The sequence below is a fragment of the Giraffa tippelskirchi genome, chromosome 1 (assembly GCF_054371585.1).
Source record: "Giraffa tippelskirchi isolate mGirTip1 chromosome 1, T2T-mGirTip1v1.2.pri, whole genome shotgun sequence".
NCBI lineage: Eukaryota > Metazoa > Chordata > Mammalia > Artiodactyla > Giraffidae > Giraffa > Giraffa tippelskirchi.
In genome coordinates, this window is record NC_137275.1 from 85,343,855 (window position 1) to 85,370,755 (window position 26,901).

General features: G+C 39.5%; 1 protein-coding gene across 1 annotated transcript; it reads left to right on the forward strand.

Annotated features, from left to right (window-relative positions):
- Nucleotides 1–243: 243 nt before the first annotated feature.
- Nucleotides 244–21,048, forward strand: LOC145547441 (uncharacterized). Its single transcript, XM_081596968.1, has 5 exons — nucleotides 244–1,076; nucleotides 15,897–16,038; nucleotides 16,199–16,244; nucleotides 19,560–19,646; nucleotides 20,894–21,048. The coding sequence occupies exons 1-5, from the start codon at nucleotides 954–956 to the stop codon at nucleotides 21,024–21,026; spliced, it is 531 nt and encodes a 176-aa protein (XP_081453094.1). The 5' UTR covers nucleotides 244–953; the 3' UTR covers nucleotides 21,027–21,048.
- Nucleotides 21,049–26,901: the final 5,853 nt, after the last annotated feature.

Below are 26,901 nucleotides of genomic sequence, written 5' to 3' on the forward strand. Positions count from 1 at the left end.
AGAGATAGGAGTAAGTACTTGTATTCCCATTTGATAAATGAGGAAGCTGAGGCATGTATAGATTAGAAGTAGGAACTAGGAAACAGGAGGTCAAGGATTTCCTGGTAAGGCCAGCAGGCCCTGTTTTCTAAGATGAGCTAGTTAAGCTGAGTTGGAGATGGAAGACAATGACTGGTGTATGTTAGTTTTCTTGACAGGGTTTTCCATAAGTGCAGTATAGCTTAGGTTTAGATTTGTGATGTTGGCCTGGCCACTGTGGTGGCCTCCATTTTGTGAGTCCAGAAGTACAGGTTAACTTTATCAATATCATATAACCACGTACTACTTTTGCTTCATTATTTTTAGCTTACCTTACCTTGCTTTTCATTTTCCTGAGTGTTCCTACAGTTTATTTTCTTTTGCTTCATCTTTTCATCCTATACTTTCTTTTAGAGCAAAATCATTTCCTTTTTATTATACTACTCTAATTTTAACAGTTACTAAAAATGAGGAAGATTCAAGTTAGTCACTTTTTATATTGTATTACTTTGGCAAAAACAGCTTTTTCCCTGTTTTATTTTTCTTCAGATTGAGGCAGTTTGACTAACTTGGTTTGTTCAAACTGAGGGACAAGAGGAAATAAATCTGGGTGTTCAGCAAAAAAGAGCTAATGATAAAGACGTTTTTAGGGACAGGGGCTTTTTGTCTTTCCTAGGTTATTCTTCATGTCTTTTTGATATCTCTGTTCTCTGGTTCTTATCTTTAAAAGACAGCTGCTTTACCCCAGGCATAAATCAGAAGAGAAAAGCCAGTTACCCAGCCAAGCTGGGCCTGGAGGGAGGATGAAAGGGAATAAGCCTCCAGAGAAGGAGAAAGGAAGAATAAAGGACCCCTGGAGAGTCTACTGGGCCAAACACAACAAACACAGCCGGTGAGCACAGACAGAACAGAGGCACTGACTAGGGAAGAAAAAGATGGCGCCTTTGATGCCTCATAACCAGAAAAGAAGATCCCAGGCGAGTGACACATATGCCTTGGGAACAATTCTGTCCCGGAAGTACAAGACGCACACCCAGGATTCATGGAATACATGGGAGGTAAGGGCTCAATTCCCAGGCACGAGACCAAACAGGAAAAGAGGGAGAAATGTGCTAATTGTAAATCATGATTACATAACATAGGAACCACACTGTATTTTTCCACAATGCTGCAGTTAAGAATTAATACAGGAAATATTTGTTTTCTTGAAGAATATATTGAAGACAGATTTATTCAAGATTATTTGCATAAAAATTTTCAAAATTTATGTGTACACACAAATTTGGACTTCCTGACTTAACCAGCTAGTTTATTTAAAACCTGTAAACAAAGAACTCATAAAACACTCATTAAAGTTTAGCTGATTATTTGACACCAGATAGCTAGCCTTGCATTTTTCCATTTTTTAGTCAGCTGATAGAAATCATATAAACACAGTTTAATTTATACAAACCTAGCTGAAAAGTTGGAGGACTAATATCAATTTCAGTTAATGTTTTTATGTTTTGAAAGTTTGTTTGGTATCAAACAGAGCTTTTAAAAAGTTGAAACTCTGTGTGAGAAAAATGAGACTGGCTTGCTATTACTGTTATCAGCTCACTCATATTTTAACATCCTCTTACCCTAAGGTATTAGAAACTGGATCATTTTTATGCAGGTAAATAAAGGTGATGGGGGCTGCAGAGGTGGTGGAGGGGGGATGCCAGCGGTTTTGTGATGGCAAAGAAAATGTATTTATGAACTAATGAAAAAGTACACATTTTTAGACATTTATTACAGCTAGAAATACAACTTTAGGTACTTTAACGGTACTGATCTTGATATGTACTGCTTCTCACAACTCCCCTTAAATCTACCACTTTATCTCTGTGCATTTCTTTTCTCTTAGTTGATGACTAATGGACATTGCACACCTGATAATCCCCAAAGAAATGAAACTAGAAGCACCTTTAAGGAGCATAAAAATTCAGTTCTGAGCTGTGAACACACACACACACACACACACACACACACACACACACACACACACACACACACACACACACACACACACAGAAACCAAAGGAATTTAGGGAGAAGCTGTGATGTACGCATAAGAAAAAAAGCTATGGAATATACTAAGGTAGAACTTAGTTTTACAGAATATTCTTGAACAGAAGCTATTGTACTGCCATGCTATCAGGAAATACTGAGTCTGAATAACAGCAATTATATGAATATTTTAAGACTGTAGATACTTCCTTATGTATAAGGTTTTAAAAAAATTAGTTTAAAAAAACTTTTGAACCATATGAATACAGTGCAATATTCAAGAATTATAGTAAGAGGAAGCCACTAATCCCCTATCACAAACTCCTACTTTATCCTTTTTAACCTTCACCCACCAAACTCTCCCCCTTGGAAGCAACTACAGTTAAGATATCTTGTGTATTGTCCAGAGATGTTGTGTGGAAGATTTCAAATGCTCTCTTTTGTCTCTTGGCTGAAACTTAAGAACTTCAGTTTTCCATTGACTTAAAACAGCAAAGTGGAAGTCTAGTCTTTGGTTCTGACAGGGAAATGACTTCCATATCAGTCCAGACAACTGAGAGTTTGCTGATTATGCCAGGCATGGTCCCCATTCTGCCTTAGAGAGAGTTCTTTTCTCTCTCAACAAGATAAATAGACAACTCCTAGGAAGCTGTCCTCCATTAATGGACCCTATTTCATTAGTTCATTGCCAAGAAATTACAGCTGATCCAAACGAAAATGTAAAATGAATGTGATTTACTTGTATAGTTTGAATGATATGGGTGACCTGGACTGTGAAAAGAGACAGACTACTCTTTGTTTTTTATTGTTATAACCAAGCTTTCCTATCTGTTTTGGGTGAATTATCACCAGCCACCTGAAAATACACTGATTAAAAAAAAAAGAAAACATAACAGGGAGAAGCTATGCATCTTCCTCCTTGCAGAGTGCTGATAAATTTATAGTATAAATTTATACTATCTTATCTATATAAAATACCTATTATTAATAATTCAGCAATAGACCTTTCTCTTTAAAAAATTGATGATTTCACCACAATAGCTATAATTTGTAACTATTTAAAACTTACTAAGAAGGTATGGCAGAAAGTCCTTATCAAAATATCCATGGTTCCTATAATGCCAAAGTTTTGTTTTGATATTTATAGCGGATAAATGGCAGCACTGTGTTAGCTCTCATTGCAATAAATGTGAGATTAAATTTGAATGACAAACAAGCTATGATGACAGTTAATGATGGAAACAATCTCTTGTATTCCCTGCTGCCATCTAAATTGGTTCTCATAGCAGTCCGACAGGTGGGTTGCTGGGTGCAAATTGTTGTTATTGTTTAGTCACTGAGTCCTGTCCGATACTTTTACGATCCCATGGACTTTAGCCTGCCAGACTCCTGTGTCCATGGAATTCTCAAGGAAAGAATACTGGAGGGGGTTGCCATTTACTTCTCCAGGGGATCTTCCCTACCCAGGGATCAAACCTGTGTCTCTTGCATTGGCAGGTGGATTCTTTACTACTGAGCCACCTGGGAAGAAAGACTGCTGGGTGCAAATAGGATCATTCAAATTTGGCAGAACAGTTATACGGTGATGGTATTCAAGATGAGAATCTCATACTTCAGAAAGTATCCTAATGTTATTGCTAGTTATGAATCATTATGTCCTTAGTATTTGCCAGCAGGAAGTCACAAGAGTCTAAACCTGTTCAATACTTATTTTCCTAGGTCAACCATCATTAAAATGTTCATTTTTCATTATTTATAAATTAAATTCGAGTCTCTGGGGATAAAAGTCTTTTTTCTACCTTCTAAATTAAAATTTTAACACTATAAACAGACGTAATTTTTTTTAAAAAATCAAGTATTTCACAAGGTTTATCATTTAAAAACAGCAGTCTTCTCCTCCTTCCTTCTCCTGATTATTGTTGCTCAAAAACTACTTTCAACTTTTAGATCTTTGTAGTACTATTTTGTTCAATTTATTACTATTGATAAATTCTTATTTCTAACCTTTGCACACCTGTCCTTCAAACACGAAGTTACCTTTCTTCGTTCTTGTATAGCTACAGCTTCCTCTTTGCTAAACTAATATTCAATGTTTATTATTATGCCCATTTAAATATCATTTACAGCTCACCCATGTAGTATATTATAGGGGAGGAAAAATGTTTTCCTTGACCCTTTTGATTGAGTCTGAAAATTAAACTGACAAAGACAGATTAATAGGAGGAGGAAAGCATACACATTTATTTAACATGTTTTTGCATGACATGGGGACCTTCATAAAGAAATGAAGATCTGAAGAAGTGGTTAAACCTGAATGTTTTTGCTAGGTCTGATGAAGAATGGGCAGCTGTGGAGAAATGTGATAGGACAAAGGGTGTGAAGTCAGTGAAGTGACAGGGAAAACTTGGCAAGACCTATTCATCTGGATTCTGGGTCCTAGAGATAAGGGTGTTCCTTTCCTATAGGTATAGGGAGGGTACCTCTCAAGTAAGGATCATGTGACCTGCTTCAGGGGAAATGAGCAGGGGAAGGTCAAAGAGACCCTCTTGCTTATTCAGTTTTCTCAGACTCTTTCAACTTAAAATATTAAATATGCCAAGGTGCCATATTTTGGGGTCTCCTGAGCTCCATCAACACAATGATTACAATTACTTTCTTCTATAATTTTGTTGCCTAGATAGTTATAATTTCATCTTTTTATTTTTTTGGCTTAATTTTCCATATGCTTATGTCTAATTCATCCTGTGTTGCTTTACAAAGCATTGCCTTCCTCTTAATATATTCTAACACTTTGGATAATCTCAAATTTCCCTTTTCTCTTGAAGACACACTTTCCCTCCTACTGCCCCAATCTGGAAATTTGTTCTCACCACCTGCTTCTCAGGAGCCTTCCTGGAATGTCCATCACAGCATCCCAGAAATCCCCTTTGCCCTCCTCCTGTACTGGATCCCTCATCCTTGGGTCCTGAGATGTACCTCTTCTCGGTTTACTCTCCTTTCCTGATGGAGTGCATCCTCTAATAATTTCCTACAAGACTGCGTGAGAGGTAGATGTGGAGACATTTCTGTATCTGAACAGGAAAATGTCCTAAGTCTACCATTAACTTATGTGATAGTTAGACTGGGTGTCTAGAATTCTAGATTTCAAGGGCTTGATTCTTAAAATTTGAAGAGTTTGTTTTACTATGCTCCAGGTAGCAGCTTTGAGGTGGAGATATCTGGAGTATTCTGATTCATCCTTCTTGGTATGAGATTTCCCTTTCCTTTTCCCTCTTCTCTTCTCATCCCCCACCCTTAGGAGCTTTTAGAATCCCTTTTCTTTAGCCAGTGCTCTGAAGTGTCTCAGTGATATTCATTTATGTGATTTGTTTCCTTCCTGTAGTGCTGGACATCACCTTCAGTTATGGTGTGACCTTTTAGTCTGGAAATTCCTGTCCTTTAGTTCTGGGAAATTTTCTTAAATTGATTGATAATTTTCTCCTCTTCGTTTTTACTCATTTCTTTATGGAACTCTTATATTTGGAAATCAGATTTCCTGGAAAGATGCTCTAATTCTCTTTTATCTTTTTGTTTTGCTGTTCTCTCTCTCTCTCTCTCTCCCACTGCCCCACCTCTCTCATTGGTTTCCTGTCAATTTAGTGAGGTTTCAGAAGGGAATATACATGAATAATATTTATTGCATGACATTTAATCACAAGTCTGACAATTGTGAAAAACTGAAGTTTTGCAGTAAACTAACTGTTCCCTAAGAGCTAGTGGCTAAGCCCTGCTGCTGCCTCTGCTAAGTCGCGTCAGTCATGTCCGACTCTGTGCGATCCCATAGATGGCAGCCCACCAGGCTCCTCGATCCTTGGGATTCTCCAGGCAAGAACATTGGAGTGGGTTGCCATTTCCTTCTCCAGGCTAAGCCCTAGTGGCCAGTATTAAACTGGTGGTTGATATGGCATTATCCTTTTTATTTTTCAAATATGAAATCACCTTACATGAAAACTTTTATGAAGATGCCTGACTAATTACCTATTAACTAGTCTAGAAATGCATCCAACAAAGTTTAGGATAGGGAAATTATTCCCAAGTAGGAGAAAAAAAAAATCCTTTGAATGAAATCTTTATCTTATCCATAACTTTATGCTGGTCCCAAACATCAGTGGCACTCTCTTGGCCATATTAACACCCAACACTCAAAATACAAACATGTCATTTTTACTACTGATCTGAAATACTACTACTGAAAAATAGTAGTGTATACAACTACTAAATACTACTACTACTAAAAAATACTACAGTTGCTTAATTTATATATAGGAGAAGAAAAGGCCAGATTTTATCCTAGTTTGAGCTTATATTTTTAGCCTTCTACGCAGATAATTATGATTCAAGGGACATTCAAGAATGCATGCTCCTATAACTGATTATTGTGGTTCTCTTTTAGCTAACAGTGATTTTCAATATTCCTTATATGTTCTCCAAGCTTTCACTCCCCTATTGTTAACCAGGACTAGTTTTTTCTGCAGCACGGACATACATGTGGATTGCAGGCCCTGCTACCAGCTTCCCCTCCAATATAAGGACCAGATCTATCATTCAGGAAATAGGTGCAGAGATTATTCCTGGGCTAAACACTCACAGGAAGGGTGAATACGTAGGATGGCATAGGAGACATGTAGCAACCATGAGAGAAAAGTCACGCACTTAATTGGAGAAGCCATAAGTTTTATTATCTTTTTTTTCCTCTCAGGTTTTATTTTCTTGTAATTTATTTGAGAGTATCTTTTCCCTCCCAGTTTACCTTGTTGTTGTTTAGTTGCTAAGTCATGTCAGGCTCTTTGCGACCTCATGGACTATAGCTCGCCAGGTTCCTCTGTCCATGGGATTTCCCAGGCAAGAATACTGGAAGGGGTAGCCTTTCCCTGCTCCAGGGGATCTTCCCATCCCAGGGATCGAACCTGCATCTCCTGCATTGGATTTTTACTAAGCCATTGGGGAATCCCCCTTCCCCCCCACCACAGTTTACCTGTTGATCAGTTATTTATTGAAACTGAGGGCATGAAAGGGTAGTAGGCCATGAGGAAAAGGTCAACAGCAGGTTTGGGCTGATCCAGGCCTGCCTTGGAATGTCTCCTCACGGTACTGTTTCCTTGGCCACAGCAGAGTGAAGATAAAATGTGGGATGTTGTGTCTCTCTTGATTTATTTACCCTTGGTCTGTGCAGCTGGGGTGTAGTGAGTGGTGATGCAGGCCTTAGGCTGACCCGACTGGAACGGTTTAAAACACAGGTGGAAAGCTGAGGGTGGCTTCACGGAGGCCGGAGGCCCAGGGACCGCACACGCCTGCTCTGTGGCCGCCCTGCAAGCTGTGGCTGAGGGGTGGCTTCCAGGACCCCGGATGAATGCAAAGGTTATACCACCTGTATTTCCTGTCCCTTTTCCCTCCATAAAGCTGAGCAAACAGACTGTTAGATTGGAGCCTATTTGTGGCTTGTGAGCCTGGCTGTCAAGTTGGACTAGTAACAACCACTGAGGTACTGTAAAGGCAAATTCAAAACTGTTATCTCAGGTTCTTTTTTTTTTTTTTGTAATTAAAGCTATTTTCATTTTGTAAATTACCAGGGTATTTTATGCTTTCCTATTTCTCAATAAATGAATATCCTCAATGGGTTTTCCCTAACTGAAGCTAAGGACAAGCTAGAGATAACCAGTAAATGTTGTAAATTAAGTTCAAGTTCTGCTCCACTTAGACTCATTCATTGAACTCTTAAAGGTGCTACAGTGTATGAGGCAGGTAGCTGGGTATACAAAGAAAAATGAGAATAAGCAGAACAGCCTTTCTTTTGTGGAACCTATAAAATGCGGGTTTATGTGTGAGTGGGGGTGGGAGTGGTATCACTCATACTGTGACAGAGGTGAGTGCCCATCGCTATGGAAGAAAAGGAGGATCCTCTAACCGTCCTGAAGAGTTCAGGTGAGATGGTGGTGGTTAAAGTGAGTCTACAACAGTGGGGAAGGAGAAGAGTGAACATATGAGAGACCTTAGGTGTCTGACTACACAGAGCTTGGAATTGATTGAATGTAAGGGAAGGGGTTTTCCCAGGTGGCTCAGTGGTAAGGAATCTGCTTGCTAAGCAGGAGACGCGAGTTCAATCCCTGGGTTGGGAAGATCTCCTGGAGAAGAAAATGGCAACCCACTCCAGTATTCTTGCCTGGAGAATCCCATGGACAGAGGAGCCTGGCAGGCTGTAGTCCATGGGGCCGCAAAGAGTCAGACAGGACTTAGAGACTGAGCACAGATGCAAGGGAAGTGAGGAAGGGGTGAGTTGTGAGGGAGAAGATAGGGAATTTAATTTTGGACAAGTACCATCCTCTTCTCTCCCCTGGAACTATGTACACTCTGCATCTTTATAAAAGAGCTTATCATTCTGTTTTGCAACTTGCTGATATCTCTGCCCACAACTTTGAAATGCTTGAAATCAAGGCCCAGGTCATATGTTTATCTTTGTAACCACAGAACGTAGCACAAATTATGTCCTCAGATTTGTAGAACTGACTATAGCCAGGGACTGAAATACTAATTTTAGTCTTTTATCACAAAGGATGCACTTAAAACTCTTTTTTCTCTTAATGAATTTTGTGTTTTAATAAATTTCTACTAAGCAAATTACAATGTAAAAATAATCTCTGGCTTATGATCCTTGTTGATATAAACACACACCATAATCCTTAAAAAATTCCAAACAAAAGTAAAGCAACTTGAGTTTTGGTTAGTTTTAGCAATGCTACGGTAGTTAAATATTGTGTGTGTGTTTTCTCAGTCACTCAGTCCTGTCTTATGAAATACTGAAATAGCTTGGAATTTCCTTTTTTCCCTTTATGCTGATTTTTAGGATTAATGCTTGGTGATGTAGCTAACTTTAGTTCATTCTTGCTTAAAAATTCAGCACAATGGTTGAACTTTTAATGCTGGCTTAGTTGTTACTTCTATGAGAAGAGAGGGTAAGAGATGAGAATGAATGTGTTTTTATTTTTACAGTGCTTTAATTCTTTAAAAAAAATCTGGAGTGAATATGGCAAAATATAAACCTACCAAATATGGCTGGTGGGTACATGGGAATCAAATTTATTTTCTGTATGTTTTAAAATTTCATACTTTAAAAAGTGAAATGGCTGATTTAAAATGCCTTTTAAAAACAAATACTCATTAAAAAGTCGTTAACACGTTTACTCATGATAAAAAAAATACTGTTAAATACTCTTCTAAATACCGATTGAAAACATCTGCCCTTAACTTTAGAAAGGATAACTTTAAAAACATCAGAGTAAATACAGAATTTCAATTATTGACAACAAGGTAAGATAGATCATAAATGATACGAGAATTTTTAAAATTGAAATTTGGATATTTAAAATTAAGATTTCATTAAAGCCTATCAAACCTAAATTATCACCTTTATTCAGATGACTCAGACGTCTAGACATCTGTAAAATTCCAAATACCCATAGCCAGCAGCCTGCTGTACCACCCTTCTTGAGCCCAATGAGATCCAAACAAAAGTCAGCCACCTCTGCCCGCTCTCCTATTCAGTGCATCCTAATCTGGCCCTCTGAATTCAGTGATTGGAGTCACTGCAAGTTAGAAGCCCAGGGCAATTTTTTGGTCATTTTTGGTCATTTGTTTCAATGTTAGCATTCACTTCATCCCAGGCTTCTTTACAGGAGTCTTTTTAAAATTGTGTCCACTTTATGTGTCCACTTTATCAAGATTGTAAGTAAACTAGCATTAGTCCATGACTTCAAACATACACAAACTGAGACATAGCCAATGAGTGAAAACATGTGAATGAATGAGGGTTCCCAGGCAACGCTGTGGAACAGTCTTGTTATCCTGGGCTTATCTCTACTCCACCAAGTGACATATGATTATCTGACACACAGACTAAATGAATCCCTGGGCTAAATATCAGTAGAGCTTAAAATTTTTAATATATTATGTTCACAGAAGTTCAAATATTTTCCTGGTCCCCAGTGGAACATCTTGCGTACTTCACTTTGACAGCTGTGGCTTTATATTGTGATCAGAGTGATAGTTTCGAAACTCAAAATGATCGTGTTCCTCCCTAACTCATGTCCCCCTCCCTCTCCCATATACATGAACACTCCAGAGATTACCTATCGCTCTTAGAATAAGACCAAAATCCTAACATAGCCTTTGATCAAAGCTTTTCTTTATTTTCCCACTGTCTCCTCCAGCTTCATCTTCCCCAAACTAACCCTTGCTCTTTGATACAAAGAAATGAAAAGTTGAACTTCCTTATTATACAGTTTCATTCTAGTGCTTACACAGTTGTAATTTTACTTACATATTTTACTATTAGTATTTATCTCTCATATCATAAGCTATATGTGTTTTCGTTCTTGTTTTTGTTTTGATCGCTACCTAGTATCTAGCAAAGTCCCTGGCTCATTTCTTTTTAATGAACAAATGGTCCAAAGAGAAAGAAGATAAAGCATTCTCTCAAAAGATTGATATTTACATAATGCATTTGCCTATGAACCCAGATAAAAGGAGGATATGTGAAAAAAATTCAAGCATCACTCAATAAAGGGGAAATATAAGTAAGTAATATTTATGAGCTTATAGGAAAAAAATGGGAGAAGGCAATGGCACCCTACTCCAGTACTCTTGCCTGGGAAACCCTATGGACGGAGGAGCCTGGTGGGCTGCAGCCCATGGCGTCGCGAAGTGTCGGACACGACTGAGCAACTTCACTTTCACGCACTGGAGGAGGAAATGGCAACCCACTCCAGTATTCTTGCCTGGAGAATCCCAGGAACGGAGGAGCCTGGTGGGCTGCCGTCTATGGGGTCGCACAGAGTCGGACATGACTGACGCGACTTGGCAGCAGCAGCAGCAGCAGCAGCAGCAGCAGCAGCAGCAGCAGGAAGAAAATGGAAGCTCCTTAAAACTGGAAAAGAATAAAAATGGTTTTAGATTTGGGGGAAAGCATAGACTCACTGCTTTGAGCTGATGGCATAAAATTATAGATGACAGCAACAAATTTGACTTGTACTTTTTTATCAGTATTGCCATTTGTGGAAATGGCAGATTGTGGAAAATGGCCTAGATGTTCTTAATAAGTTAGCCTAAATATATTTTTTTTTCTAAATGAATTATATACTTAGAATAGAAGAAACTTGCAGATGGAATTAATAAACTGTATTATGTGGATGTGTATACATACATGCAAGCTAAGTTGCTTCAGTCATGTCTGACTCTTTGCGACCCTATAGGATTGTAGCCCTCCAGGCTCCTCTGTCCATGGGATTCTCCAGGCAAGAAAACTGGAATGGGTTGCCGTGCCCTCCTCCTGGGGATCTATCTGACCCAGAGACTGAACCCATGTCTCTTAAGTCTCCTGCATTGGCAGGTGGGTTCTTTACCATTAGCGCCACCTGAGAAGCCCTGAAAGTAAGCCCTATTGGCTTTCAAAACCAAATGCCCAGAGGGTGGAATCAGGTGAGCCAGGTGACAATTCACATACAGCAGGTTGAATTACATCACAGGAACCCTGATTTGGGGGAATCCTCATCTTTTATATAAGACAGTAAGCCTGACTAACCTTTGCTTTGGAGGGTGTGTTTATTTCCTAGGTAACAAAAATACCACAAACTGCTGAAAACCACAGAAACTTATTTTCTCACAGTTCAGGAGGCCAGAAATCTGAGGTCAAGTTATTGGCAGGTTTGGTTATTTCTGGAGGCTCTGTTCCATACTTTTCTCCCAGCTTCTAGTGGCTCCAGAAATCCTTGATGTGAGTGAGGCTCTCCACATACAACTCAAGTACAACTCCTTGAATGCAATATCTGTTTACCTGTGACCCATGAGACTAAAGAGACAAGTCATCTGACTCCACACACCCAACATACAATGTTGGAACTAGCATAAGAAAACTGCCATAGACATTTCAACTCAAAAATGGGGGGAAGTGGGAGTCACAAAGGAGTTCTCAGTCTAGAGCGGTTCTGGGGTCCCCCCAGACAAAGACTGGAAGTTCCTTGATTGGATTCCAAGGTCTGGAATGAATCCAGACCTTCTCCATGACTTGGCTCCATCCTCTGAGCCCTTAGATTCACTCTCTGATTCATCCTTCCTTTCTTCATCATAAGAAGCATGTTTTGCAGGTGAGTTTTCTTAGCTTGCTTCCTGTAAGTAGAAAATCAGGGGCTCAATGACCTCTTTTTATTTTGCACCATCTCTGTCCCTATGAGTATCTTTGCTGATATAATTCTCTCACATCTTTCTGGACATTCTGTGATGCTCATTGGAGTTCGCTCCGTTACACACAGCCACCATCACACATCACTTTCTACTTTTCTTTGCCCATTGTTTTCATCCATCCTTTTGAAATGTGTACCTCTTGCTTCACACTATTCCCTATTATCCTCCTGTTCTTTCTCTATAGCATTTATTATCATCCAATATAAATTTTACTTTTTTAAAAATTTGTTGTCTGTTGGAGAAGGCAATGGCACCCCACTCCAGTCCTCTTGCCTGCAAAATCCCATGGACAGAGGAGCCTGGTGGGCTACAGTCCATGGGGTCGCTAAGAGTCGGACACGACTGAGCGACTTCACTTTCACTTTTCCCTTTCATGCACTGGAGAGGGAAATGGCAACCCACTCCAGTATCCTTGCCTGGAGAATCCCAGGGACGGTGGAGCCTGGTGGGCTGCCGTCTATGGGGTCGCACAGAGTCAGACACGACTGAAGCAACTTAGCAGCAGCAGCAGCATTGTCTGTTCACTCATTTTCTACCCCAACTATAATTTAAGCTACAATTGGTCAGTGAATTTTTCTTATTTTGTTCATAGTGATTAGAACAGTGTCTGACATATACAACATAAGTACTGAATAAATGACACAATTTCAAAAAGGATTTGAAGAGTTTCAAAACAGACATTCATCTTCTGCGAAACCTTGTGACATATAGAAATATGTGAAAGAGCATTCGTTCAGGAAGCAGAATCAATAGAGATGACTTCGGATGCCCTAATAGGATTAAAAAATTAAAATCTCCTCCAATGCACACACATCTGCACACAGACCAAAAAAAAAAAACTTCAACAATAAGGAACACCACTACTGTCACAAATGCACTCACACGAAGACTGAAACATAGATTTTTCAATACATTATTATGAATAACCAACAACTCCCTAAAGAGGAAAGAGATATGTTATCAAAGTTGAAGTTACATTATAGAAATTAGAGTAATATATAACCTACTGTGTAAGTATCGGTTCAGTTCAGTTCAGTCACTCAGTCGTGTCCGACTCTTTGCAATCCCATGAATCGCAGCACGCCAGGCCTCCTTGTCTATCACCAACTCCCGGAGTTTACCCAAACCCATGTCCATCAAGTCAGTGATGCCATCCAACCATCTCATCTTCTGTCGTCCCCTTCTCCTCCTGCCCCCAATCCTTCCCAGCATTAGGGTCTTTTCCAATGAGTCAACTCTTCTCATGAGGTGGCCAAACTATTGGAGTTTCAGCTTCAACATCAGTCCTTCCAATGAACATCCAGGACTGATCTCCTTTAGGATGGACTGGTTAGATCTCTTTGCAGTCCAAGGGACTCTCAAGAGTCTTCTCCAACACCACAGTTCAAAAGCATCAATTCTTCAGCACTCAGCTGTCTTCACCGTCCAATTCTCACATCCATACATGACCACTGGAAAAACCATAGCCTTGACTAGATGGACCTTTGTTGGCAAAGTAATGTCTCTGCTTTTCAATATGCTATCTAGGTTTGTCATAACCTTCCTTCCAAGGAGTAAGCATCTTTTAATTTCATGGCTGCAATCACCATCAGCAGTGATTTTGGAGCCCTCAAAAATAAAGTCTGACACTGTTCCCACTGTTTCCCCATCTATTTCCCATGAAGTGATGGGACCAGATGCCATGATCTTAGTTTTCTGAACGTTGAGTTTTAAGCCAACTTTTTGGACTATGCTAATTATTTTTTCTCTGGTGTATCTTCAATATGACCATTAAATATATTTAATGATCTTTGTTTTGTGCTTATAAAGATTCTAAATGAAAGTCTGTAAAACACCATCTCTTGTTCTCCAAGTTTTCCATTCCTAATTGATTTGTTTGGTTAAAAGACTTGAGTTAAAAAGTCTATTTTTAAGTTCTTGATCTTGGAATCAGTAATAGATATTAGCTTTCATGGCAGCTATAGAGAATTGAGTTTTTAAGTTTGAAGCTACATTTTCTTTCTTCTCCTAGAAGAAAAATCATACCTGAGAGGGAAGATGTAAATCACACAGTATTTTTCTCAGAGTCTGAGGCCTTCCTCAGAATCTAGCTAGGTGAGGGTAAGAGAAGGGTATGGGGCCCTGAGCTGTCCATGCCAGTGAAGCTCTTCATGGTCTTGCTGCATTTCAACACTGCCCCACAGGACTGAGTTCCCTCTCAGCCACTGATGTCTGCACGAATCAACATCTCAGAAGGTGTTTGCTGTATTTCTGAAAACAGTAATGGGCACATTGATTCGGTTGATAGATAATATAAACTTGTTTGGGCATCAACCCATGGCTGAAGTACAAGCTTCTCATGGGAAAGAACTTCACTTAGTAGAGCTTCCTGAAGGGAACTTACAGGCATGTTCAAGTTGCTAGAGAAGATTGATGTTGGGAGTTCCCTGGTGGCCTAGTGGATAGGATTTAGGCTTTTACTGCCATGGCCCAGGTTTGATCCCTGGTCAGAGAACTGAGATTCTGCAAGCAATACAGCATGGCCAAAAAAAGAAAAAACAAAATTGATATCAAAGCTCCTGCTACTCCCCCAGTTCTTTTAGGAAGTATCCTCCACTGTCAGATGAGGCTATTGGTATAGGCTGAATTTTGTCCTCCACCAACTTCATACGCTAAAGTCTTAACCTCCCCACCCGCCCCATACCTCAGAATGTGACTGTATCTGGAGACAGGCTCTTTACAGAGGTAATTATGTTAAAATAAGGTCATTAATATGGGCTTTAATCAATATGACTGATGTCCTCATAAGAGGAGGAAATTTGGTCACAGACATGTACAGAGGACAGATGAGGCAGTTATAGGGAGAAGACAGTCATTTATAAGTCAAGGAGAAAGGCCTAGAAAAAACCAATCCTGCTGACACCTTGATCTGGAACATCTGGTTATAGATGGTGAGAAAATTCATTTCTGTTGTGTAAGCCACCCAGTTTGTCATATTTGGTTATGTCAGCCCTAGCAGGCTGTGAGATTTCTCAGCTTCTCTCATCTTCTGGAGACCCACTGGCTCACCTGGACCTCTTTAGGGAGGAAGCTGAAAGTGCCATCTGAAAGTCTTTTATTTCTGTAGTTGTACCCAAAAGTGTCAGAGAAGGAGACCAGGGCTGTGGTTTCTCCAGACTGGCAGAACAGGGCAGGAACCTCCCTCCCACCTTAGCTTCACCACCATATTTCTGCCCAAACAGCAAACATATTAATTCTCTTTTCTGCTTCCTCTTTTGTTTCTGCCTTCATTTTTTTCCCTTTTATAAACAGCTAAAATCCTATTGGTCAGTATCCAATCCTAAGTAGTTACCAAAGCCAGTTATATTACATCACCCCGAAAATTAAAAATATATCACCCAGAATGATTAAAAATAAAAGACTAGTGATAATAAAATTTTCCCCTATAAACAGAGACCTATGAGGAACATCCTTTATCTGTAAATCATATGAATCTCATCCTGAAATGCCTTTCTTATAGAATATACTCATTTCTCCCACATCTTAACCGTAAGTATACCCCACACTTCTCTTCTTGTTCCTTTTTATTTTTGTAGCTCCTAGTCATATCAGGAAGCATGGTCTCTCTGCTTTACATCTGGCTGTATTCCCAGAGCTTCCATTTCCATGTGGCACATCTTTATGCTCACTTGGGGTACCCCAGTGCCCAGTATATTGTTGGCCAGAGATGCCTGAAAGGTAACTCCTTTGCTCATCTTGTGCTCATTTTACTAGGGGAAAGGGAAGGGGAGGCGTTTTGCTGGTTAGAATTTATTTATGTATCTCTAGGTTTATAGAAGATTTTAGTTAATGATTGACTGAGTCCCTTTTTTCTGTGATACCTTTTGGTTTCACCCAGGAGCTGGTGTGGTGAAGGATCAAGAGATGGCAATGCACTGGTTTAGGTAAGAAAAACAACCCCTACCAAAAGTGAAACTCTAGAGCTGTCACTTCAGGAAGTGCTGAGATATAAAACCTTATGAGTTTTGTGCTTCTTCCCTAGAACAAAAATAAGGTACACTTTCTTACAGTGTTGGTCATTTCTTTTCCACTCAGCAGTGAGGTAGGAGTAGTGACAGAAGTGATGTGTCTGATGCATTTAAAAACAGTCTACACAATGTAAGCAAACAACAGATTAGCTTTAAAAGAGCTAAACTGGAGAATATGTACCATTCTAGATCAAGATCCAGAACATCAATAATTTTATTAACAGCACTGTATTAGCATTACCTTGTTTATTAAAGTTTTGAACTCTTGACAATTAAAGACACATTCATTTGAATTTAAAAGTAGAAATACATTTATCTATTGTTTATTCTATTTTGGGCCTAAATTCCATTCAATATACAAATTTTTCCACCGGCAGCTTTTATAATTCTGATTGTATAGCATTGGTATGACGAGTCCTCACAGAAAAATATATATTATATTTGCAGTTTGAGAAAGTAATAATAACTTTGGAAACAAAGACTTGAATGCTTCACCTGACATTCTAAAGGTTAGACAACAGGAATAAATAGGCTCTGAGATGTTAGCCATTCTACATGGAGACTGCGGTAGAAAACAAGGACAAGTTAAGACTAAGGTTAAAGTTACTTGATATAGAGAACTGGCTTGGAGTTCATGAAGTCTCAATTTATTCAAAAGTAAAAACCCCTGAAAGTGGAATTTGGCCATAGTATTCTTTAAAGTGGTATTGCCCAATATGGCAGTGACTAGCCACATAGGCCACTGAGTCCTTGAAGTGTGGTTAGTGTGAACGGAGATATGCTGTACATGTAAAGCACACACAAGGCTACTAAGATTTCATATGAAGAAAGGAATATAAAATATCTCACTAACAATTCTTTGTATATATGTTGGATATATAGGATTAAATAAAATATATTATTTAATTTAACTTATTCCTTTTAAAACTTTTGATGTGGCTATCAGGACATTTAAAATTACCATGGCATGCATTTTATTTCTATAGGGTAATGTTGATGATCAAAGTCTTCTGTGATCCAGAGAAGTGTTCGGTTATCTGAGTGAGCAGTGAGCACAGCCATGGCTTTGCCATTACCCTTGTATTGATGAGATCATCCTTGTCAGATGATTTTTGTCTTCTTGCTAGAATAGTGGGTAACAAGCCTGGCTACATATTAGAGTCCCCTGGGGAGCTTTTGAAACATACTAATGCCCAACTCCAGATTGACAGAGTTGTGCTGAAAAGCATCCTGGGTAGCTGTAATGCGTAGGGAGGTCGAACCACTGCTCTAGAAGTCCGCATTGATTTATAAAGTAAAAACGAACCAGCAGAGGAAGCCATTTCAGTAACACATTTCAACATGAAGTTTAAAGTGGATATTCTGACCAAATTCACCTGCCAACAGAAGTACCTTTGAGAATCAGGAAGGGAATGACATGGCTCTGGAATGGCTAAGCATGGTTGGTGTTTAACTCTACTTGGCTGGAACCCTTGCTACTGAGACCTAGGCCACACACCAGCAGCACTAGTATCACCAGGCAGGTACTTGTTAGAAATGCAGCATTTGAGGCCCTAACCCAGCCCTACTGAAACATTATAACAAGATTCATTTGTTATGATGAATGATGAGTCATAATCTTCATTATAACAAGATTCTGGGGTGGCTAGTGTGTGGATTAAAATTTTAGAAATGTTGCCCTAAATAATATTTTGTAAACCAGACCTTCCTTACATGGGACATACAGTTAAAAGCCAATTTCAAAAACCTTTCCATTTTTCAGTGATGGAGTCCATGTCAGGAATGGGATGGGAAAAGCATTACAAAGACAAGATTTCTCCCAGCATATTTTAAAAATATCTTTTATGGTTCATGACTCATTAAATTTGTTTATTAAATAAGTGCCTCATTAAATTTTTCTTTTTGTCAATTGTGAAGCTTTCTTATCTAAATGTCTGGTGGCTCAGATGGTAAAGAATCCACTCGCAATGCAGGAGACCCAGGTTCAATCCCTGGATTGGAAAGATCCCCTGGAGAAGGGAATGTCAGTCCACTCCAGTATTCTTGCCTGGAGAATTCCATGGAGGGAGAAGCCTGGTGAGCTACAGTCCATGGGGTCACAAAGAGATGGACACGACTGAGTGACTAAGCACACACAGCACGTTGTAATTTTAATATTTTTTTTTTCCTGTGAAAAGTCTATTCATGCAGTCTGCTCACTTTCCCACTGGATGTTGTTATTTTCCTGCTTACTTTTCAAAATGCTTATGCATTAGAGATAGAAAACTTTTGTACATTTCCCTGTATTTTGGACTTTCGCCCCTAATCATAAATAATTGAAAAGAACTGCAAAGTAGCAAGGCAATAATTATATAAACTGTACTCTCCAATATGATGGCCATTAACCACATGTGGTCATTTAAATTTAAATGAACTAAAAAACTTCAGTTTCTCAGTTGCACTATCTACATTTCAAGTATTCAATACTCACACATGGCTAATGGTTACTATAGTGGAAAGCACAGACGCCAAACATTTTCATCTTTGTAGAAATTTCTGTTGGAAAATATTGGCACATTACATATTTTAACAACTGGAAATAGTGCTTAAGAATCAGGTTACATGCTACTGAATTCCTAATATTCCCAGATGGTCCTTTCCTATATTTTGATTTCCTATATATTTTGGAGAGAAGATTGTAATTATTTTAATGTTTGGAGAAGCTGATGAATGAGTTCGGAACAAATAAGTGATCGAAATATTCTTGCAACATCATTTTTTTTTTTAAATGCTTTACTTGTTTCAAAGAAGAGTTGTTTTGTTTTTTTTTAATGAAAGAGGTTTATTAACATTTGTCCCAATGTAAAAGACAGAAGTAATGGTTTTTCATAGTGTCCTTCAGTCATGCCCGACTCTGCGGCCCTATGGACTGTAGCCCTCCAGGCTCCTCTGTCTATGGGATTCTCCAGGCGATACTATTGGAGTGGGTTGCCATGTCTTCCTCCAGGGTATCTTCCTGACCCAGGGATCAAACCTGCCTCTCTTATGTCACCTGCATTGGGAGGCAGGTTCTTTACCGCTAGTGCCACCTAGGAAGCCCCACGATTTCCAGTAATGGTTACATATTTGTATTAGCAGTGCCTTTGGTTGTATTAAAGGAATCCATTTTTGCAGTGTTGTTTCCTTGTTTTTTATTGCATGTTCCTCTCCAACCTGATTTCCACTTCCGTTTTCTTTTCCTCTCTTTTTCAGACGAGCCTCCCAGCAGGACCATCCTCATAGTTCCTTTAACCTTGCAGTAGGAAAACTGAAAAACATGACTGGATCCATGGCAGTAGGGTAATGAAAATTAGCAGTCTTTTCCCTTCCAGCTGAGATGTCATTCCTTCTAAACCTGCCCCCATACATTACCTGCAATTGACAGATGAAAGCATTTTATATATAGTGCACTTCCCACTCTTGCCTTTTTATCTACTTACAGTGCTATAAGTTATGATAAAAGTCACAAAGTAAAAGAATCTAAGATTCGTATATGTGCATAGAGCCCATGGAATAAATTCGTAAGGTATCTGATGAGTCCAAAATGAAAGGCCAGGTTATTTCATGATCCTAAGAGTCTCCTGTGAATTTTTAAGGTTCCTAGGAGCCCCATCTTTACAGCTGTATAGCATTTTCTCATAAACAGAGCAGAACATAGAAGAGTATAAGGTAGAAAGCTCTTTTGGGACACAAATTCTGTTTGTGTTTATGAGATGAATCCCCTTTTGATTACTCACAGTCCCAAGAAAAATACTACTATTTTCTCTGGAGAAGTTTTTCTTAAAGTTTTTGAGTAGTTCATAATCTGTGATATTTTCATGCAGAGATTCTGAGTCAGAAACATCATCATAGGCCTCCCCCAAATAAACTGTTCAATTTTCAGCTTGTTTTAAGAAATGCAACTGACATGTATTCTATTACCACGTTCTGTGTGTAATCCCCACCCCCCAATTGTAGACCTTAATCCAGCTCAGGCTGATGAGTAGATGAGGTTCAGAAAGAGGGAGTCTCTGTGAGAGCCTGAAGGATGAGGTGGGTCTAGGGACTTGGTGTAACACTTAAGGATACTGGTTTCACGCATTACTTGGTAATGAAATTTTGAAATGACCAATGGGAGGCAGTCAAATCATATGGTGCAGTCAGTGTTCTCTTTTACAACTGCTGGTGGGCAGTTTTACAACTGACTGATGAGCAGGTTGATTGGAGCCCCTCTCCAGTTACCACTCTCAAACCAAAATATAGAATTTACTTGCAAGAAAGGGGTGTCTCAGACATTACCTAAGAGTCTTGGCTGGAAAAATTTTCCTAAATAGGGCAAAAGCATCCAGCTGGACTCTGATGTTGTAAGACTGTTTCTTTGAGTAGTTTTTGATTTTATTATGAAGACACTCATGAAGAAATCCAGATGAAATGGCAAGTGTTTCACTCAGTACCTTAGAATGAGTCTGAACAGGTGTTAACCTGGCCCTTAGCCTAAACACTTGGACATGCAGGTTCTTTGAATTCACTCTTTCTTTGTGATGCTACTATGTAACTCTCTCTCCTAGGGACATAGAGATGCTCCTTCATGTTGCTGCAAGACAGGGGATCCAAGAGGCCCAGGAACTTCTGGAGAATATTATTTGGACTAAAAGCAAGCCCTTGCCAACAAAAGAGTGGGGAGTTTTTTATAAACATTAGCACATGTCATGCATGCTTTTTCTGAAGCAGGGTCTGTGTGTCTCACTCATCAACTGTGACCTTGCAGTGTTTTGTGGAACTGTCAGTGGAAGTGGCTTTTACTTACAGTTTTATGTGCTGCTACTGCTACTGCTGCTAAGTCGCTTCAGTCGTGTCCGACTCTGTGCGACCTCATAGACGGCAGCCCACCAGGCTCCCCCGTCCCTGGGATTCTCCAGGCAAGAATGTGCTACTGCACCTTCAATTTTGGAGAAGGAAATGGCAACCCACTCCAGTGTTCTTGCCTGGAGAATCCCAGGGACAGGGGAGCCTGGTGCACTGCCGTCTATGGGGTCGCACAGAGTCGGACACAACTGAAGCGATTTAGCAGCAGCAGCACCTTCAATTTGCTGTTCCAAGTCCTTTAAGGCAGCAGTACCCAACCTTTTTGGCACCAGAAATTGGTTTCATGGAAGACAATTTTTTCCATAGACCAGGGGATGGACGGGGGATGGTTTCGGGAAGATTCAAGCACATTACATTGATTGTGTGCTTTATTTCTTTCATTATTACATCAGTTCCACCTAGATCACCAGACATTAGATCTCAAGGCTGGGTATTCCTGCTTTAAAGCAAGGTGTTGCCTATATGTTTTCCTGGGGTCGGAGTTTGACCTCTTCTGAATGGAGAGGTATTTTCTTTTGCTTGCATGACTGCTCACCTCGGTTAAGTTTCAAGTCAGTGAGCATTGTACACAGTGGTGGGAGGGAAGGAAGAAACCTGTCACACTAGAGACTTGGCTTCTGGGATGTGTGAGTTGGCACCCACACATCCATGGTGAAGGAGCTAAACTCTTCATTAGCCTAATCTAGGACATGTGGTGTTCTGCTTAAAATAAACTTGTTTTCATCTCTACATTTCAATTTTCTGCTCGATTAGGTTTCTATGGTATTTTATTGTATTCACTTTTTGTATTATAAAAAGGCCTTTATGGGGAAAAATAAGAAGGCCGTGACTGTTGTCACTAGGAGGGAAAAGGCTAAAGTAGAAGAATTCAGTCATTGAGCTCCTGACATGTGTATGGTTTTTCCTAGCTGCTTTCAAGTACATTAGTATTAACTTGGATAAAAGCCTTATGAGGTGGGTAGTATTATCATTCCCATTTTATAAATGTAGAAACAGGTGTAGAGAAGTAATATGTGCAGAGTCAGAGTGTGACTGGTAAAATAGGTCTGAATTTCTTAACTAGTTTGACTAACATTTCTCCCTTAAATTATTAACATCTCATTCCTAAGAAATTCAAAGATGCTCCAAGAGCAGGTACATGATTATATTACTAGTACACAATGAGAACTTACCTTAGCCAATGACTCAGTCATGTTTTCTAACCATATTATTTGAGCACAAGCCACATATTCATATTCTTTTAAAGTAGTATTTTTAATCTTCAATATAGCTGGCTGCATTTATTGCATTTAGATTATAGTATGACTCTCTCCTGAGAATTTAAATTCAGAAACATGATGTAAGAATGATAAAAGTGTTAAAATAGAATTCAATAACATAATTAAGCTTTGTATAAGATACTTGTTTTGCCTTTAAGTTCAAGCGTCAAGTTTATACTATGTGCACGTTCAAGATGACTGAATCTCAGACAGTCTCTTTGTCCAGACTTGAACATATAAACATTTAAAGGATGAAGATAAAAATGATCAAAGGTTTTCTTTTTTCCTGCTTTTCATTATTTTACAAGCACTTTAAAACTCTTCAATGTAGAAAATCCAAAATTCATAAACTAAGTTCTTCACTTGAACCTCTGTTAAGTATTTCTGTCATCCCTAGAAACACTTCGAGTTTTCTTTACATTTTTCCAGAGGACGCAGTCTTCACTTCAATCTATGTTGTTTCAGGTATATTAATAACTCTGAAAATTTTATCCTGAGCCATGAATTCCATTTGCATAATACTAGGACAATAATTTCAACCATCTTGTAAATGTGCATTTTTTTTTTACCTTCACAATGATACCCACTTTCTGTGTGCTCAGCTGATAAGTCGTGTCCAACTCTTTGTTACTCCATGGACTGTGGCCTTCCAGGCTCCTCTGTCCATGGGATTTTTCAGGCAAAAATACTGGGATGGGTTGCCATTTTCTTCTCCATGGGATCTTCCCAACCCAGGGATCCAAGTCTCATCTCCTGTGTCTCCTGCATTGGTAGGCAGATTCTTTACCACTGAGCCACCTGGGAGGCTCTGATACCCACTTTAGTGTATTTCATTTTAAAGTCGTATTTCAAAGACATATAAGTATTTCTTATAGTGACAACCAAAACCGGCCATTGTGAGGATATACCATAGAAATAACCACTAACTGGTGTTAAGTTTATTTTTAAGAAATTCATTCAGGTGACTTCTATAAGCATCTCCAGCTAATACTGATTTTGTTTGCATTAGGGTGAAGATATTGTCTTTTTAATAGTTCATTGTTGCTGAAATAAAGTAATAAACTAATTGAAAAGGCATAACTACAATTAGAAAGACTAAGTACGTACTCATTTTAAAACTCCTTCACGTTTGACCTTTATACTAGAGCGTTAAATAGAGCATGACCTGCCAATCGTCTAGGGCTGAAGCTAAATCCCTCATGCAAAACCAGAGAGAAGGATCAGGAATCCCCTGAAGCCAAAGCAATATTTCTACCTTTCCTTCCTAGAGTTGGAGAAAGAGTCAAGTGAGAAATGCAAGAAATAAAGAGGGAGAGGGGAAGAGGAACAGAGAGAACTTGTTTGTGTCCGTTGAATCTGGATTTAGAAATGGAAACAATGTATTTTAAAGTTTATTAAAAAGTAATATTTGGCATTCAGATGGGACTATCTTTCCTTTTCTCCTTTGCTTTTCGCTTCTCTTCTTTTCACAGCTATTTGTAAGGCCTCCTCAGACAGCCATTTTGCTTTTTTGCATTTCTTTTCCACGGGGATGGTCTTGATCCCTGTCTTCTGGACAATGTCACGAACCTCTGTCCATAGTTCATCAGGCACTCTATCTATCAGATCTAGTCCCTTAAATCTATTTGTCACTTCCACTGTATAATCATAAGGGATTTGATTTAGGTCATACCTGAATGGTCTAGTGGCTTTCCCTACTTTCTTCAATTTAAGTCTGAATTTGGCAATAAGGAGTTCATGATCTGAGCCACAGTCCGCTCCCAGTCTTGTTTTTGCTGCCTGTATAGAGCTTGTCCATCTTTGGCTGCAAAGGATACAATCAATCTGATTTCGGTGTTGACCAACTGGTGATGTCCATGTGTAGAGTCTTCTCTTGTGTTGTTGGAAGAGGGTGTTTGCTATGACCAGTGCGTTCTCTTGGCAAAACTCTATTGACCTTTGCCCTGCTTCATTCTGTACTCCAAGGCCAAATTTGCCTGTTACACCAGGTGTTTCCTGACTTCCTACTTTTGCATTCCAATCCCCTACTCCCATCTGAATGCAGAGTTCCAAAGAATAGCAAGGAGAGTTAAGAAAGCCTTCCTCAGCGATGAATGCAAAGAAATAGAGGAAAACAACAGAATGGGAAAGACTAGAGATCTCTTCAAGAAAATTAGACATACCAAGGGAACATTTCATGCAAAGATGGGCTCGATAAAGGACAGAAATGGTATGGACCTAACAGAAGCAGAAGATATTAAGAAGAGGTGGCAAGAATACAGAAGAACTGTACAAAAAAGATCTTCAAGACCCAGATAATCACGATGGTGTGATCACTCGCCTAGAGCCAGATATCCTGGAATGTGAAGTCAAGTGGGCCTTAGAAAGCATCACTACGAACAAAGCTAGTGGAGGTGATGGAATTCCAGTTGAGCTATTTCAAATCCTGAAAGATGATGCTGTGAAAGTGCTGCACTCGATATGCCAGCAAATCTGGAAAACTCAGCAGTGGCCACAGGACTGGAAAAGGTCAGTTTTCATTCTAATCCCAAAGAAAGGTAATGCCAAAGAATGCTCAAACTACTGCACAATTACACGCATCTCACATGCTAGTAAAGTAATGCTCAAAATTCTCCAAGCCAGGCTTCAACAATATGTGAACTGTGAACTTCCAGATGTTCAAGCTGGTTTTAGAAAAGGCAGAGGAACCAGAGATCAAATTGTCAACATCCACTGGATCATCGATAAAGCAAGAGAGTTCCAGAAGAACATCTATTTCTGCTTTATTGACTATGCCAAAGCCTTTGACTGTGTGTATAAACAGCTTATGGTGATTGCAGCCATGAAATTAAAAGAAGCTTACTCCTTGGAAGGAAGGTTATGACCAACCTAGATAGCATATTGAAAAGCAGAGACATTACTCTGTCGACAAAGGTCCGTCTAGTCAAGGCTATGGTTTTTCCAGTAGTCATGTATGGATGTGAGAGTTGGATGGTGAAGAAAGCTGAGTGCAGAAGAATTGATGCTTTTGAACTGTGGTGCTGGAGAAGACTCTTGAGAGTCCCTTGGACTGTAAGGAGATCCAATCAATCCATCCTAAAGGAGATCAATCCTGGGTGTTCATTGGAAGGACTGATGTTGAAACTGAAACTCCAATAGTTTGGCCACCTCATGAGAAGAGTTGACTCATTGGAAAAGACCCTAATGCTGGGAAGGATTGGGGGCAGGAGGAGAAGGGGACGACAGAGGATGAGATGGCTGGATGGCATCACTGACTCGATGAACATGGGTTTGGGTAAACTCCGGGAGTTGGTGATGGACAGGGAGGCCTGGTGTGCCGCGATTCATGGGGTCGCAAAGAGTCGGACACGACTGAGTGACTGAACTGAACTGAACTGAATATTTGGCATATCTTAAAAACTGAATTAAACTGTTGGTGAATTGCTCACCCAGGTAATCCAAAGGCAGTACTAATATCTGAATAAACTTTTTCACCTAGGATGCAACTTACTGCAAGAACTATTGATGCGTTTTAAATTCTTAATATAACTTTGAAATTTATGCATGTTCTTTTTGTGCCAAAGTAAACATACTAAGTCCTCCTCTTGTTCTTTTTTCACTCTAAATTCATGCTGTTCTATCAAGGAGGCAGGAGACCACATGTGTGTGCACCAGCTTTGGGAACAATTGCATGAGTTTTGTAGTCTTGAACATGTGGATTTACCTTTCGAAGTTGCCTCAGCTGTGCAATATCAACTACCCCATAGAGTCACGGTGAGGATTAAATGAGCTAATGTTTAACAAGCACAACGCTTTGCGTAAAGTAAGCAACTGAATTGAAGATGGGTATAAACGTTGTCTGGTATGAGAAAATGAGAGAGTAGTCGTTTTCTGTCAGAGTGAAGCAAATGAAACTAAGCCTCAGGTCCTCACTTGCAGGAACCCTTCTCAAATGTGCTCAAAATAAGATATTTTAACCCCAGTTGACTTGGATCACTTTCGCTTCTCATTTTGACTTCTTCTCTATCACATTTGCTCTGGCATAACCCAGCATTGAAGGACTGCAGGCATTTCTGGATTTCAGTTGTGGGAAGTTGTGAGAATATGTTTAATTTGGGTTAGTGCTTCCCTGTTGGCTCAGACGTAAAGAATCTGTCTGCAATGCAGCTGACTCTGTTTTGATCCTGGGTTGGGAAGATCCCCTGGAGAAGCAGTGGCTACCCACTCCAGTATTCTTGCCTGGAGAATTCCATGGACAGAGAAGCCTGGTGGACTACAGTCGATGGGGTCACAAAGAGTCGGACACAACTGAGTGACTAACAATTCCTTACTTACTTAGTTTGGGTTTGGGGGATATATCTCATACTTCCATGTATAGTTGAGTTACTGCTAGCTGTCTTGGTGTTGCAGTAGCTTCTGGAAAACTTCCAACTGCTCACTGTGATTTGTGCAGATGCAAAACCAGAGGTGTG